The sequence below is a fragment of the Seriola dumerili genome, unplaced genomic scaffold, assembly GCF_002260705.1.
Source record: "Seriola dumerili isolate Sdu_G_001 unplaced genomic scaffold, Sdu_1.0 BDQW01001125.1, whole genome shotgun sequence".
Taxonomy (NCBI): Eukaryota; Metazoa; Chordata; class Actinopteri; order Carangiformes; family Carangidae; genus Seriola; species Seriola dumerili.
In genome coordinates this window covers 1,174,948-1,192,288 of record NW_019175380.1, presented here as the reverse complement: position 1 = coordinate 1,192,288, position 17,341 = coordinate 1,174,948, and the positions used below count along the sequence as shown (strand labels likewise).

The following is a 17,341-nucleotide window of genomic DNA, read 5'->3' as shown; positions in this document are numbered from 1 at the left end:
GCCACATAGCTAACATTAGCATTGGCAGCTGTTTTCTTACCAGTGTAGAAGAAACGTTTTGAGTTCAGCATCAAATTTCATTCCTTTACTCGCCAACACCAACTATATCCAACTTTTCTGCCACTGAAGTTAGCATGCTAACCAGCTAGCCTCGGCCCGTCTCGTCATTTTCCGATAGCGACTCACTGAGGTCTACAGTCTGCCCTGAACCAGTAGCTGCTCAGAGGACGTGTCATAAGCTCTTGACTTGTAAACGTAATAATGGCCGAAGCTCTTGTGTAGCGACGATCACCACCACCTGCTCCACCTTCAGCAGCAGAGAAAACTTACAAACAGACAGAAAACCAGCTACACAACAGATCTATCCATTCTTAAGAGAAACAAACAAAACAGAAATAGATTCCAGCAGCTAAAGGTAAAGGAGCTTGAGAGTTGATCCCAGTTCTTTCAGTGTAGCCGTGGAGGCGTCAGAACAAACTGTAAACAATTAATAATGTTATTGTTGGTAAATATGATGGTTAATTACTCATCAGTGTTCCCTCTCTTTCTTTTAGCTCTGCGTCTCCACCAGCTCCTGAGGGAAATATTTAGCTGCTGAATGCTGCACCGCCGCCGGCTGTCAGCCGCTCAGCAGGTGCAGTAGCTCAGAGCTCTGCCTGTGCCTGGAAACAAAGCTGGTGAGAGTGAACCAAACAATAAAGTTGTTGTTGTTGTCTTTCAGTCAGCTGCTCCACAGCGGTTCATCATCTGCATATTTGATTTGTCAAGGTTTTACTCTTCCTGATGCATCCTGGGAGCCGGAGACTGATCCACGAACCCAGGGATCATCAGTGGCCAACCTGCTCCACCATCTGAACCACGGACCCCCAAACCAAACAGCAAAGTAGCTGGAGGTAAAAACCAAAACAGCAAACTGTATAACACAGTGAAGTGCTTCACAGAGCTGCAGAGTCGGGTCAAAACTCGCTACGAGCAAATTCACATTCTCATATAAAATACTGATGATAGAACGGCCGGAAAAAGGATCTGAAAACTTTCAGATTTCAGCCTCCACCTCCACGCAGGTGTCTGTAGCAAACAAAAGGTTTCACTAGTGCATTGATGAGGTCATGATCCCTCACTGGCTTCCCACTGGCCCACACTGTAAACAACAGCTTGCTTTGTCACCGAGCCAAATGAAACTGGCAGAAATGTTCTGAATGATATTTTTCCTGATGCCAGTGATGTGATCGGCTTTAGTTCAACCAGCTAACACTCATTACTACTGTAGAAAGTCTCACACACCGGAGCAGTGGATTAAAAACAGACCTTCATCAGATCAACATTATAAATAACGTTGTGTGCAGGATTTTTTGGTCCTTTAACATAAAAATGGAAGATATAGCATTAGTTAAATAACACAATGATAAAGTAGCAAGTTTCAAAGTGACTGTAAGATTTAACATCCTCTGCTTTGGCTTGTCGGAGCTACGCTGATATTTTCCATCAGGAATCTGTTACTTCCTGTCACCAGCTGATTTACAACCTTCTCTGTTAAACTTTTCATAATTCACCGTTCATGACAAATATGTTGAGTGGAGTTCAGAGAGGACTGGAAGCGTGCAGCGTCTTGTTGAACTCTGCTACAACTTTCCCTGTGGTTGTTTGTGCTGTGAGGGAGGACGGGGTGACGACGGGATCGGGGGGTGATTCAGTATGTTTTAATTTGACAGTAACTTATCATCCCTCCACTCACAGGACTCAGCTGATGAAAGGTGCATTTGCTAAATCGATTTAGGGACAAATCCTGGAGATCAGTGTTTGGCATGTGGGGTGGGATTCAGGAGCACACACACACACACACACACACACACACACACACACACACACCAGGCAGGAGGCTGAAGTAAACGACCTCAAACACCCCCGTCCTTTGTAAGAGAGAGGACACTGCTCGGCTTGTTCTCACTGCCTGCGTTGGGGCAATAATTACGGTGGGGTGATTTCACTGATGCCCCCTCTGAAGATGAAACAACCCCCCCATCGCTTCAGGCTCTGCAGTTTAGGATAAAGTGGGAGTCTTTGCCCTGAGGCGGCAGCTGAAGGTCGTAACTCTCCAGGTAAATCTAAAGTGTTGACACATGAGACGGTTCATCTCTCTGCCCAGATCACTGCTGTCACTCAGGACGGTGTCACACTCTTCAAGCTCCACATCAGTGTCTTATATTGACGGGTCATTAAATATGATGTGAAAGCTCCGGTGTTTGATTTAAAGATCGTGCTATGTGTGGTTCAAACTCGAGTCACCACTAAAACGTATGCAGTCTAATAAATCCTCCTTCATGAAGGTTAAAATACAACACAACGCAGGAGCTCCGGGGGGGGGGGGGGGGTGAAACACCTTGATCATAATAAGCAGCTTTTCAGCGTTTCTGAACGTACTTTTCCTCCAGTAAATAATCATTCCAAGAGTTAATGTACAGGGGAGGCGGCTACACATGATCTCAAACACACAACGGCTGACACGATCTCTGTATTCCATCCGCCTCTCCATCCGCCAGGTGAGATACGAGCTTTCCCCCTCAGGCTCCAGTTCCCATGGAAAGTCTGGTCACGTGTGAACTCGGCCTTAATGACAGGGTGCTGTCTGCGGCCCAAAGCTAAACCCGGACCCACCTTTCTAACCTGGCCGAGGGGCAGGCAGCACACAGGGGGGGTGGGGGGGGGGGTCACCTCACCACGGGGGGCAAAGAATGCAGGTAGAAAAAAGTAAAAACCCCAGTCTCCGTAGAAAATGCCAGAGGTCGTGTTGAGGGTGAAAGACAGAGACAGGGATGAAAGACAATGGACAGGGACAAGTTTACTGTAGCTGTGAAAAGGAGACAGATAAAGGAAGAGGGAGGAGCTTAGCAGGGTGGAGGAGGGTGGGGGGGGTGAAGAGATAAAACAGGAGGAGAAGTGAAAGCAGGAGGAGGAGGGGTTAGAGAAAACAGCATCTGCTAGAACTTAATTATTAACATCAGCTTTTGTCTGTTAGAATAATGTTTACACAGCGTCTGATGTATTAATATTTAATGTGAGGCATCTGGACAGCGGACACTGACACACACACATATACATATATATAATCATTTTCCATATTCTCCCCATTAATTAATCACATTTACTTTCAAATTTCAATCTGTGAAATGTTTGCTTTGTATTTTTTCATTCTCGGTTCTATCTCTGCATTAACTCGATGTATTTATAAACATCATTATTTATTACACGTGGTTCTATTCGGACATTTTTCTGCCGATTTTCTAAAGCATAACTTGTCATGTCAGTGCAGTGTGATGAGTTATGTTGCTGTGTTCATGGACATTTTTTCTAATGGGAGTAAAGGAAATCGATCCAAACACAAACAGAACATAGTAAAAGCAGGAAAGTGAAATGTAGATTATAGATAACTGCCTCAGCCATGCAAACACATGTGCTAGGTCATTTAACTCTGTGTAAGTCTCTCGCTCATTCTCCTCTGCCCCCCCTCATTTCTCTCCTCATAAAATCAAACTCTGATGTTTGAAATCTGCATGAAAACATGGTTTTCATTCGTTGATGTGGGGTTGAATGACAAGTTCTGTGTGACTGTTGTTGATCAGCTGCATGTGAGGCTCTCTGTTCCCAAAGATGGCCTCGTCAGCCTCTCCCTCTGTAGAGCTCAGCCCCCCCCCTTTAATCCGCCTGTTGGCACCAGCTGCAACAGATAAGTGTGCACCACAGAGACATCTACTGAGAGAAGAGGGAGATCATTGTAGCTGCACTGATGGGAAATGTAGGAGTTAAGAGTAATTAACATTCATTCAACTTAAAGCTAAAGTTAGAAACTAGCTAACATTAGTTAGCTAAACTGTAACTTAAAGCTAAAGTTAGAAACCAGCTAACATTAGCCTCCATCAGTAGGTATTTGACACAATCTAATTCAGAAACTCTGAAGGTAAGAAAGTAAAGTTATTAAACAAGCTACATAGTTAGCTACTGCTACTTGCATTTACCTACAGTACTGAGCAAAGCTTTGAGGATGGAGCCACTGATGGAGTGAGGCAGGCAGACGGGACGTTCAGCTAACATCAATGTTAAGAAATGGTTTGGTCCACTTTAATATAACATCCAGTTTCATCGTTATGCTGATGACATACAACTCTATCTACCAACCAGACCCGGTGATCAGTCCAAGCTAACAACCCTCCACAACTGTCTGAAATAAAATGCTGGATGTGCTACAGAAATAGACTTGTAATGATTATTATCACAATTATAATAATTGTTTGCTATTTAAAAATACAATGTATTGACAGTATAGCACATTATCAATTACAACTGAATCTGATTACCCTGAATGACAGACTGGCTGTGTTGTTGTTGTGCAGTGTGTGGTAGCTGATGCTCATTTAGCCCAAAGCTTGGACAAACAACCCAAGTACCATATCTTTTCAAACAGAATGATGATAGCGAGATATCAGACGCTACGAAACCTCTGAAAAACATCTGACAACTAAAGAAAAGGAATATGTGCATGTCTGACTGTGGATTATTGCCACATATTATTTCTATTATTCACTTTGTCTGTGTTTTATTACTCAAGTTTAGCAGCGTTGCAGGTTTTCCACGTGGCCGTGGCAGAGCGTGAGCAGCGGGACATGAAAAGGGGAAATGTTGGCACATGCTGATGAGAGGTGGTGATAGCACTGGGCTTTGGGCCTGCTGCGTCCACAGCCAGCGTTTAGACACAGCTGCCTCCCTTGGCTTCTCTTAACTCGGCCTCCACTGAGCCTGGCTGAGTCAGACTGGAGGGGTTTATACGAGGAGAGATCGGCGTGCTGTAAGACAACACTTCTAATAAACTGGTTGGCCTCTCTGCTGTGTTGGACGGCCGACAGGAGAAGGAGAAAGAGTTTAATGTATTTGTCAGACAAATGTTTTTAGGAACGGCCTGAACATGAAATAACCTCACTGTGCGATCTGGGTGATCAAAACCAGATAATAACCCGATCTGAATCATGCCTGCCGTCTACGTGGCCGAGTGACCGGAGCACAGACACAGTCTGAGTCAGAGTTCATCAGTGTGAAGTGAGTGTGGTCTTATATTTCCAAACTGATGAGTCACTGCAGAGCAAGTGAAGAGCGACTGTGGTGACTCCATTCAGTTCATCTTAGTGAACATTAATCACGTCTGAGACATTAACTTCTCACAAGGGTCATCTCTAAAAACAAACACAAGAAATCATTTATAAAAATACTTAAAAAATATAGAAGCTGCTGTGAACAAGCCTGATTAATGCAACAAATAACTTCCTTTATGATAACCGTGTGTGTGTGTGTGTGTGTGTGTGTGTGTGTGTGTGTGTGTGTGTGTGTGTGCGCGCGTGCGTGCGTGCGTGCGTGCGTGCGTGCGTGCGTGCGTGTGTGTGTGTGTGCGTGTGCGCACCAGGCAAATCCCAGATGGCCCCGTGCTGTCGTGGCCCTCCTTCCTCTTGTCAGTCCAGGCTGTCTGGTTTCCATCTGTTGCTCTCTCCATTTCCTTCCATTTATCCTTCTGTCTCTCTGCATCTTAATAGCTGCAGATAACCAGCTCCATAATGTATTAAACTAAACCTCAATTTCTGCCCTTTTCCCTCCCACCTCCTCCCACAAGCTGTGAGTGAGCCGTCCACTCAGGGTGGCAGGATCTGAGCTCAGTGCAGTTGCTATAAATTTACACACCCAGCTATCTGCTACTATTGTTTGATCAGTGAAGGCCTTTTAGGAGCAGACTTTAAATGTGCATCCAGTCGAAAGGTCTCTGTCCATGTGTTGTTTGATTATAAAGCAGGTCTAGGTTCTATATTAATACTGTGAAAAAATGAAGGCGCTAACTTTAGCGTTAAGTTACAGATAGAATAACTAATGTTAGCTTGTTTCTAACTCTAGCTTTAAGTTACAGATAGAATAACTAATGTTAGCTAGTTTCTATCTTGAACCTTAAGTTACACTTTAGCTCACTAATGTTTGCTAGTTTGTTACATTACTTTACATGTAGCCTAAATACTTTACTTGTACTTTACTTGACTATTTCCATTTTTTCCTACTTAATACTTTCACTTCTACATTTCAGAGGGAAATATTGTTCTTTCTACTGCACTACATTTATGAGTTAAACAAACACTGTACTGTGTTTCCTTTCACCCTGGAGGAAAAGTGGACCCACTTGATAGTCATGGTATAATTATCACTCTGGTCTGCTCTTCAGGAGTGAGCTACAACTGCCCACAGCAGAAAATACACATTTATCAAAAGAACAGTCTCACCCACTGATGCAAAAGGAGCAGAGGAACTTCCGACTGATGACAGCTGTTACATAACTGTCAGACTTATTCTGTTGTCATAACACCCTGTGTTGTTTTGTCCAGTGTTGAAGTGTTAATCTTTCTTTTCTTTTTTTTTCCAGGATGCACATTCGACCTTGTTTCTTAGTTACAAAATAAGCCAAAAAGTCACGTGTCACATTTTCCCCCTGAAGGAATGAGTCCTTAGAAAACCATGTAGCACCTGCCTGAGCTGCATTCAGCTGCATGAGCGTCAGCAGCAGTAAATTCACTCAGCTCCAACACACTGTTCAGACTTCTCAGGGTGTGTGTGTGTGTGTGTGTGTGTGTGTGTGTGTGTGTGTGTGTGTGTGTGTGTGTGTGTGTGTGATGCATCTGTCTGCTTAACAACAGTGTGACCTCATTCCCAAGGTGGACATGAGGCTCAGTTGCATCATGCTCACACTATTCACAGTCATTTGAAATAATTCTCTGTGTTATTATGTGAAGACACAGATATTATGGTGGGTCGAGGTAACACAGCTGCTCCAGGTCTCAATACTGTCGGTCAGGTCGTAGATGAGTCAGTGTGATAGTGATAATGGAGATCATAATGGATGCGAGTGAGACAGAGGCAGTAATAATGACCTCCATGACAGATGAACCTGCCTGTCATCCCGATCTGAGTGAGTCTGGACTCTGTCACTGACCAGGACTGAGTTCAGAGGTCCTTGCTGCAGGCTGCAAGCACATGCATTAACTCAACATACAGAAAATACCTACTGTCTGCCTGTAAAAGGGCTGAGGTTAAACTCCTCAAAAATCCAATTTAATATAATTTTGGACTCAAACTCTCATTTTCTTTTCATCTCTGAAATCCTTGAACATTTAGAATCTGACAAATTACTATTTCACCTCATATCATACTTCTAATAATCTTTCTGAACTCTTTCTGTCAACAGAAAAACCTTTGACAGGTGCAGATATACTTAATGAATCACATTTGGCAAATTAAACCTAAAGTTCTCTTGACTTTCCTGACTTTAGCCTGAGAGAGGAAATCAGAGCGTACAGAGGGACGCCTCCAGGACACAAGGACAACCTGCAAATGTCCCTCAGACAAAGACAAAGACATTCCAACAGACACACACCTTTAAACATGATAACCATGCTCATATATGTGCAAACATACAGCTAACGTCTACACACAGCTGCAGTCTGTGTATCCTGCACATACAAACTAACATGATCATGCTCACACACATGTGCAGACCAACATGGAAACACACACACACACACTCTCATTAATGTCCTCCTCTCCTCGCTCTGCTGGGACATCTGGACCCCTGTGATGTGAAGACAGGGTGGAAAGCTGAACCTGATATTTGGCTCTGTGTATTTCTGTCTCTTTGTGATGTGGACACACATCTGTGTGTCTCTGCCGGCCTATTCATAGAGCGACCGCTCCGGCGGCCCAGAGGGGGCCTCCCATAGGAATCCGTCTTGATGTAAAGACTGACACATGGTGCAAGATTTAGGATGATTGTCGGGCGATCCAGTCCCGCCTCTGAGGCCTCCTGTTGTCTGTTGCCATCTTATATCTCCTGTGTTCCCTTCTTCTCCTCCCTCCCTCCTCTTCACTTTGTTCTCCCGCCTGACTCCGATGTTCCCACACATCCAGACTGTCCTCTGTCCAACTCTCCTACAGGACCGACCCGCGCTGCCAAAAAGATGCCCACCGCTGCCAGACGGGGGAGGTTGTTTTAGAAGAAAGGTCACCCCCCCTCCTCCCCTGTCCTCAGGGGATCATGTGTTGTATCAACATGGTGTCTCAGATCAGTGCCAGCTGCCCAGCCGGGGGCAGGAACCCTCCAAACACCGAACCCGTGGTGCAGAGCAGCGCAGATAGGTGGACTCACAGTGGGACAGCGCCCACAGCTCCCCTCTGCCAACTGTGGAGAAGAAACAACACGGAGACAGAGTCTCCACGCTCCATGCCAGCTTCCTGCCATCAGATTAACGCACTGGCATGCAGTGATGGTACAGACCGGATCCCCAGGCTGTGAAGAGCAGCCATGCACAGCTGTGAGGGCGGCGCTCTCATGAACACACGAGACTTCTTGTGAAATCAGGACAGATGATCAGTAAGTGACTGAAGGGAAGGAAGTATGATCTCTTCCTTTACATGAAGCTACAGATGTGGAACCACATTAAAGCTCCATGTTTCTTCTTCTTCTGTGTTTTATTTGAAGTGTTGATCCATCAGAAGATATAAAAACCATCTCAGTGTAGTTTTACATCTCCTCTCTCAGGCTTCTCTCTGGAGCTCTAGTAACAACAGGTCGGTGAGCCAATCAGAAGAGAGGAGGCTCTGAGCTTCTCTTTCACAGTATTAATATAGAACCTAGACCTGATCTATAATCACACATGGACAGAGACCTGCAGACTGGAGGAGCTTTGAATGCAACGGCCTGTTTCTCATTGAATTTTGTAGCTGTGCAGTGAAGGAGACAGACAGTAAAATCAAATCACACAAGCAGGTATTGATTTCCTCCAGAGGTGGTGGAGCTGCTGACTGGCTGAATGGGAGAGTTATCAATGACAGCTGGCTCCATCACCACCTCAGCACTTTATTAACTCAGCAACACCAACACACTTCCCTTCTCTACCATCTCCCGCCAAAATTTCAGCTTCCTTTCCAGACCTGAGACCGACATAGAGCTGCGAACACAGGCGGGAAACGAAATGAGATCCACATCAAACTCTAAATTTATTTTTGTCATGGACAAGTGGAATTTGGTACCGAAGAAAAAGACTCACCAAGATAAACGACATGAGGTAGTCCAGGAAGAGGCTGGACGTTCATTCCCTCCCAAGAAAGTAAACTCATACATGCAACAACACACACACTGAAATAGACATTACAAGTCTCTTACCTTCTGTGCTCATTTATCAACCACTCAACAAAGCAGCCACTTATGTAACTTCTGTAGCAACACGGTTCTATTTCCAGAGGTGGAGGGAGACAGGAGGGTGTGACCCCTCCCAGGCCCCGGCAGCAGGTGTGGCTGAAGTAAGGAATTATGTCAGAGGCACCCCTCCGTCTGCTGACCACCAGGGGTCAAAGGTCACCCGCTACGGCGAGATACGCTTCCATATTAGTTCTTTAGCAGCAGGTGCAGACGAACCCGAGGGGCCACAATCAACCGGTTCCCCTCTTTTTTATACTTAAAGAGAAACTCCATTCATTTAGAATAAATGTTTTATAAAGGTTGTTGACAGACTGAAAAAAGAATCTGTGTAAAAGACAAGAGGTCCTGATGTGACAAAGCAGTCACCAAGCCCCGCCCACCTGGACCCACCTGGACCCACCTGGACCCACCTGGACCCACCATCCAAACCTTGCAGGATTTGGTTTCTCTGAGTGTTTTTACCTGAAATCTGCTTTATTTTTATTGGATCACTCAGAAAACAGTCAGCCAATCAGAAGAGAGGCTCAGAGCCTCCTCTCTTCTGATTGGCTCACAGACCTGATGTTACTAGAGCTCCAGAGAGAAGCCTGAGAGAGGAGATGTAAAACTACACTGAGATGGTTTTTATATCTTCTGATGGATCAACACTTCAAATAAAACACAGAAGAAGAAGAAACATGGAGCTTTAACTTCAGGTATCTACTGAAACAACGTGACTGACGCTCAGAGAGGCTAAAGTCAGAAATAAAGAGAGGAGTCACATGTTACTAAAAGAACAATATTTCATATTTTAATTTTGTCTCTGGCATTAGCTGTATTAAATACACATTTTGCTTTCCAGTTTTTTTCCAAGTTTTCAGTTCACATTTAAACCTGTAACCAACTTTACTCCAGTCAGCGAGCGTCAAACCTTAATCTGACCGACCTGTTAAAACCAAGGCAAATAGAATTTGGAACAATTATTATTTACATAAGATACAAAAATATATTTCACAAAAAAAAGAGATACATTTACAATAAGAAGCTCTATAAAATTACAAATATATTTCTATTATAAAAAGCCTTTTCTTTTTTTAAATACTCTTCCAGCTCAAGTTTAGGATGAGGGAGTGCGGCCTGGTCTGGGCTGTGGGGGTTTGTCAATGTTCCAGTGTCTCTTCGTAGCGTATATTCCATGTTGTCATTCCTCACAACTTTTCATGGAGTCCGTCGCCTCGTGGCGGAGGAGTATTCTCGTCCTCGCGATGCTAATTTTGACCTTTCTTGCCGTCCGTGCAGCCGCTGGTCGCCGGGTGGTCTGGAGTTAGCGGAGCGCTGGCGGTTGCGGTGCCATCCAGCTGTATCCTGTTGGGTGTTTCGTGTCATACAGGTGGGTGTTGTTTCGGGTGTGTGTGTGTGTGTGTGTGTGTGTGTTGATTGGGTTGTGTGGTGTGGGGGGGGGGGGGCAGGTGCATGTTCAAGGGGAGTCCAGGCATCCACTCCCTCCCTCGCTCATGGCTACGCTCCAGCACGACTGCCAGCCTCCGTGTCACATGCCTGAGGAGAGACAGAGACAGACCTGATTAGAACAGGACCTCCTGGCTCCTGGGTTGCCGGTTCTATTCTCAGAGCGCCGGACATTCAGTCACACAGACTGATCATCGTAAACACTGGTGGCCCTAATAAACATTCTCCATGGCTAACGGGGGGGGGGGGCTTGCTGGCTGACTGCCTGACTGGCTGACTGAATGTCCAGAGACGCCTGCGAGCTGAAAGACGGACATTCAGTGGCTGAAACACAGAACAGAGCAGGGCGGAGGAAGAAGGAGGAGAAGAAGAAGAAAAACATGGAAATAAGGAGCGAGCTTGGACTCCCACTCCGCTCTCATTCCATTCCTGACATTTACACTTGGAATTTCAGCTCCGGTTCTCACCAGCTCACATTCCTCCTGCTCTGATGCAAGTTCCAACACTCACAGGCCGCTTAGTAAAGACCGGCTCCAGCACACCTCAGCCTGTTACCCATGATGCTCTGGGAGCTGCTCAGGTTACACCGCGTCTCTCATGTGTTATATATACATGAAAGGATGGGACAGAGCAGAAGCCCAGAGTTCACAGTGCGAGCTAATCACGCGCTGTTGGAGGCGCTTTGACTGAAACGCTGCCTTTCCCCCTCGCTGTCACCACGGAGCTCCTCCATCCTCCTGACTCATCACTGATTGTCCGTCAGACACCTAAGGTGGAGCGACGCCACGGGGAGCGAGGGTCGTTAACGTATCTGACAACATGGGACGAACGCGCCCGAGCTAATCCCGAGTAGCGGGCGGCGCCAGCACGTGGGCTAATTCATCAAGGGCTCTGACAGCTAGCTTGCATTAGCACTTACTCTCTAATGTCCTGTCAAGGTCGGCGATGAAGTCCTCCAGTTCTTTGGTGTCGCCCAGTCTGGCTGCAGAGAGAGAGAGAGAGAGAGAGAGTCAGAGACAGAGAGACAGAGAGAGAGAGACAGAGACAGACAGAGAGAGAGAGAGAGAGAGAGAGTCAGAGACAGAGAGAGAGAGAGAGTCAGAGACAGAGAGAGAGAGAGAGAGAGAGAGAGAGAGAGACAGAGACAGAGAGAGAGAGAGAGAGTCAGAGACAGAGAGAGAGAGAGAGAGTCAGAGACAGAGAGAGAGAGTCAGAGACAGAGAGAGAGACAGAGAGAGAGAGAGAGACAGAGACAGAGAGAGAGAGAGTCAGAGACAGAGACAGAGAGAGAGAGAGAGACAGAGACAGAGAGACAGAGAGAGAGAGAGAGAGACTTCAGCGGATAGTGACGACTTCTGTTCCAGGAATCTTTAATCAGACGTCAGACAGCACTGCTCTGTTCTGAATGATTTATACTCTGTGATCACCTGAAGTTAAGATTTCGTTAAAGTAAAAACTGCTGCACAAAATCCCCTTAAGTCTTCTCCTTAAGTCTTTAAGGTTTTCTCTTCTCTTAGTGTTATACTTAAGGAATCACTTAAAGTCAGTTCAGACCTTAGAGACCAAACTAACTGAAGGTTCCTGTGATTGTATCTTAACAACATGTCTGAGTTCATGGTGATAAATGAAGAACGTCTCAACAAGAAACTGATTTATTGATTTCTCTCTATAGATCTGATCGGCATCAGTCTGTGATTGGATCTGATCACTCCTCTTCAGCGCCTCTACAGTTAATGACGCTCTGTGGTTTGATGCTTCGGGATCTTTCCAGTCGATTATCGCTCAAGTATTTCATGTCGATCGATCAGCTGTGTGAGGGTCAGACGCTCTGACCGTCTGCTGAACACTGGGCTGAGGTTTCCATGACAACAACAGGAGGAGGGAGAGAGAGCGCCGCACTTCTTTAATGTTCTTCTTTTAAGACATTTTTTTTTACTTCTGGCAACTTTGTTCACAGGTAGCGCTAATGTTAGCAAACTAACGGTCTCCATGGAAACTGTAGAATTTTACTGCTGTAAAATCTCTTTTGTTGCTGCAAATACCTTAACAAAGGAAACCCTTTAAGAGGTTCTGTACAACAACCTTCAGTAACTCCCTCAGCTAAGGAGAAAGTATGTGTTCAGCGTCAGACTTAAGAAGGAAACTTAAGGGGTTTTGTGCAGCTGGCCTCTGGATCTGATCAATCCTGGATTTTCTTTACAGAAAGTCTGAGTTTGTGTGTGTTGAAGAGTGACGGGTGAGGCTCACGTTTTGGTGACATGAGAGGGGGTGAGGTGGTGGGGGTGGTGGGGGAGAGCACGGTGGGGGAGTTGAGCCGCTCGTCGCTGAAGCTGAAGCTGTTTCTGTTGAGAGACTCTGCACCTGTCAGAGAGAGAGAGAGAGAGAGGGAGGATATACAGATCAGATTAGGGGAGCGCTCACTTTTCCAGACCTGATGTGTGTCAGTGGAGCAGCTTCGGTGTGTTCTCCTCACACACCGACTCCATGCGGCAAAAGTTTCCGCTCCGCTTCACCTCACACACACACCTCACACACACCTCACACCACCTTTAACCAGAAACTCAACGCCGACGTCTCCGCTGCGTTAATCAGTGACAGCGGGAAAACACAGAGTGCTGCTGGGAAGAGAACGCTCTGAAGGCGGGAACTCGGCCCCTGCTCTCGAGGAAGACTCATCTCTGATGCTTTCAGAGTCTATATCGCCCAAATCTACACACAGCTCGTTATGGAAGTGATGTCACATCATTCTGCCACGTCATAAAACATGTTCACTGTTTGTAAGAGAGACAGGATCGTGTGTGTGTGTGTGTGTGTGTGTGTGTGAAGAAGAAGAAGAAGAAGAGAAGGCAGTACTTAGAGCCGCCCTCCTCTCTGCAGAACCACCGCAGACCTCAACAGTGTCTCGGGTGTCGACCATTTACTAACCCTCTCCTCTCTGACCTCCACCACTCCCCCCCCCCCCCCCCCCCCCCGCCCCCCCCCCCCCCCCCCCCCCCCCTCAGCACTGAGCACACACACACACACACACACACACACATCATTCCCGCTCTCTTCTTGTGTCATCAGCTCTCTACCTCCTCCTCCTCCTCCCTCCATCATTTCTCTCTCCTCTTTGTTTCAGTGGTTTATCTCCACCTTCATCAGTCCATCCATCCATCAGGCTGCAGCACAATAGGTCGACAGGCCCCTCTTCATTCCACCGCCATGGAGAGGACGGAGCTTGTGCAGGAATCTGATCCCCTGAGCTCACAGGTTCAAACACCTGATCCCCTCACAACACCTCCGTTTATTAAGCTACAACTAACTGTGCCAGTCACACAAAACAGCTGAAGTTAAGATTTTAAAGTTAAGGTTTCCTCAAAATAAAAACAGTTGCACTCCTTAAAGTTTCCTTCAGATGTTCACTTATGTACTTGAGGTTTTCTCCTTCTCTTAGTCTTATACTTAAGGAATCACTTAAAGTCAGGTCAGACCTTAGAGACCAAACTCAGGTAAAGAATCAAACTCTTAACAACATGTCTGAGTTCATGGAGATAATTGAAGGAGCCTCGATGTGAGGAATTGATTTTTTTGTGAGACGAGCCAGCAAATAGACTGTCTCCATGGAAACAGAAGAATTCTACCGCAGTAAAATCTCTTTCACTGCTGCAAATGCCTTAAGGTTTTTCCTTAACAAAGGAAACCTTTAAAGAGGGTGCAGCACCCTTAAGTAACTCCCTCAGCTAAGGAGAAATTCAACCTTAAGTGTCAGACTTGAGGAGAAAACTTAAGGTGTTTTTGTGCAGCTGGTCCCTGACTCTCTCTCTCTGGAGTCTGTGTCTCCAGTCCGCAGTTAACTGGACATCCTCTCCTCCCTTAAGTGGTTCCACAGACGTCTTCACATCACTGACACGTGATGCTGAAACCATGAGGAAGCTGCCTGGGCCCAGTTCTGCAGGACTGTGTAACCCACTGCATGGTATCATAAGAGTCATAAGAGTAATGGACGCCAGTAAAACTTAAAGAGTCGTAGCCACAATATGCGGCAAGTAGCTGCTTAATCTAAACCCCAAATCTCTGGACCGCCATCAAGGATTTTTCTTTCTCGTTATCTCTGTGTAATTGCATGTGAGAGCACACTCACACACACACACACACACACACACGCTTGCATGCATGCAACAGTTTGCCAGCCGCCCCCGCTGCCCTGCTGATGGCACATGATAAGAGTGGAGGAGGACAGAGTCTGACTCCAGGGGAGAAGCTGAGGCAGAGTTGAGAGCTCCTGGTTCACAGACTGAGATATCAGGGACATCTCTGTGTCCTCTCTGCAGACCTGATCTCCATCCTGGAGTCTCAGGTGTCACTAGTGTTAACTGCACAGTTGAAGACACAGTCTGGAACCTCCCTGCTGTAAGACCTCCACATTTTATCCATATCCACATTCATGTCTCATAATAAACCATCATATTTCTCAACATATTTCTTTTCTAGTGACTTTAACCACGGATTCTCACTCTCTGAGTCGCTGATGCCGCTGTCGCTGACGCTCGCGCTGCTCCTCCTCTTCACGGTCTTCAGGTGCTCGTCGTACCTGAAGTGTCGCTTCTCCACCGGCGACGTGAAGTCTTCGATCACCGCGTCGAACTCGCACAGCACGTCGGTCAGGTCCTCCTCGTTGACGAACTTCGCTGCAGGAGAAGAACGATGTAAATACATGTTTATATTAATGAGAGTGGCCGAGGCGGCAGTGTATACAACCATTCAATAACGGGTCATAATAATCATATTCCCTACAGGGATATTATATTTAAACACAGGGATGTTATTGGAGTTTGAGTCTCTCTTATTATGTCTTAATTATTATGATCACTAATTAAAAAATACAGGTAAACAGGATAAACTCTTACCTTGAGCTTTAAGCTTTGGAGACTTCATGATTCCAGGAGCCGGGTTTGAGATTATCCAGCACCGTCCTGAAAGTTCAGCCTTAAAATGTAGATTTGAATCTTTACGTCCCTCAGTGAGAAAGTCCCGCAGTGAGCAACAGTCCTGCAGCTCTTGAACTAACCCCGCCGCCCCAACACTCCCGCCTTTTAACCAGCCCTGCTCCGTGTGGGCGGGGCCAGAGCTGGGAGGGGTGTGTGTGTGTGTGTGTGTGTGTGTGTGTGTGTGTGTGTGTGTGTGTGTGTGTGTGTGTGTGTGTGTGTGTGTGTGTGTGTGTGTGTGTGTGTGTGTGTGTGTGGGTGTGTGTGTGTGTGTGTGTGTGTGTGTGTGTGTGTGTGTGTGAGACCAATTAAAGTTTTCCCGGTTGAAGTTACACTCCCCTGACGTCTCCCTCATAAAAGTGTGTTTGTAAACAGCTCGTGTGTCTCCCGCCAGGCGGAGGTGTGTAAGGCGGGGTTTATTTATGATCGTGACCCGCTGCTGCTTTTCATAATGTGTCACCGGGCAGATCCTGACAGAACGAGGCCACATCATTTATATATATATATATTTATATATAGGCCTGTATTACTGTTAATGACATGCAGCCGGAAGTGACTCTAACTGCATGTAATATAAAAGTTTAAAACAAATATGGAGTGGAAAGTGACAAAGTACTTTATTAAATACACTTTTAAAGTATCACTACAACCTTTAAATATAGTTTTTAGTCATTATTCGCTTTATTTTATTCACATATTTTATTGTATCTGTTGTAAATTGTATTTTATTGTACTTTGGGTTATTTTATTATTTATTTTCTTCAGTTTTTTGGTTTGCTTGCTGCTGTTTTATAGCTTGTTAAATCTAATGGTTTTCTTATTTGATTTGTCCTTTTTCTCCTCAGCTCATCAGTGGGTGAAGCTCTTTGAACGGTATGAAAAGTGCTGTACAAACACAGTTTGATTGATTCATCATCCTTCTACGTCACTTCAGAAGCAAATATTGAAGAATATTAAATAATTATTTAACCTCATTTTATCAGCACATGTGCACAGCAGTAAATGGAAATATATGTCGGGGATGAGTGTTGTTCCCATGAGCACACTGAGCTGTACCAGGAGGTTGCAGTGAGGCGATGTATTCAAAAAATTAAAATGTAAAAATACTGAAAGTTCATATTTAAAGTCATGAGTGAGAGTTTAAAGCTCAGCGCTGCAGAGTCCTCAGACAGCAGCACTCTGAAAGCTTCCTGTCGACCTCCATCAAACTGAACCTCATCACACGGACATGTTCTGGGCCTGAGCTCTGAGGACGGTGAAGCTGCAGCGACACCTGGTGGTGAGACGTCACAGTTGCACCTGAGGTTCAGGAGCTTCAGAGTGGAGGGATGGATTCATCAAAAACGTTCAGCAACACAAACAGGTTCACTTCACGGTTGATAAAACAAGCTCATAGCTTATCTAAAGGTCCACTTACTTGCTTGTGTTGAGGCTTTCGACTAAATTCACAGTCTTCATCAGCTCCTACCTGTAGATATAACATAGGACCGGGGCCCAACGGTAGGCCGCGATAAATTATAAATATCATCAGCAAAACAATATAACGATTTTGGTGAAAAAGTATATATTTTCGAAGTGCTTAAAAACAAACTCTTTTCATTATGGTCTGTCTGCGATGGGCCGGTGACAGGGGCGTTTCTGTTTTCAGATCATC

At 45.6% G+C, this 17,341-nt stretch overlaps 1 protein-coding gene across 2 annotated transcripts; it reads right to left on the bottom strand.

Annotated features, from left to right (window-relative positions):
* Window positions 1-10,698: 10,698 nt before the first annotated feature.
* On the bottom strand, window positions 10,699-15,748 carry LOC111237982 (regulator of cell cycle RGCC-like). 2 transcript variants are annotated; one of them, XM_022767320.1, is made up of 5 exons: window positions 15,610-15,748; window positions 15,217-15,390; window positions 12,968-13,081; window positions 11,640-11,702; window positions 10,699-10,810 (listed from the first exon to the last, which is right to left on the bottom strand). In XM_022767320.1, exons 1-5 carry the CDS (start codon window positions 15,635-15,637, stop codon window positions 10,803-10,805), a joined length of 387 nt encoding a protein of 128 aa, XP_022623041.1. In that variant the 5' UTR covers window positions 15,638-15,748; the 3' UTR covers window positions 10,699-10,802. The 2 variants fall into 2 exon arrangements, with proteins under 2 accessions (XP_022623041.1, XP_022623040.1); XM_022767319.1 differs by lacking the exon at window positions 10,699-10,810 and having other exon boundaries at window positions 11,629-11,702.
* Window positions 15,749-17,341: the final 1,593 nt, after the last annotated feature.

Excerpts from the sequence above, each read along its gene's own strand:
- LOC111237982 (XM_022767319.1), bottom strand. The coding sequence starts at position 15,637 with ATGAAGTCTCCAAAGCTTAAAGCTCAAG. Across the intron at positions 15,391-15,609 it reads TCCAAAGCTTAAAGCTCAAG|CGAAGTTCGTCAACGAGGAG; the intron begins GTAAGAGTTTAT and ends CTTCTCCTGCAG. Across the intron at positions 13,082-15,216 it reads CGGCATCAGCGACTCAGAGA|GTGCAGAGTCTCTCAACAGA; the intron begins GTGAGAATCCGT and ends TCTCTCTGACAG.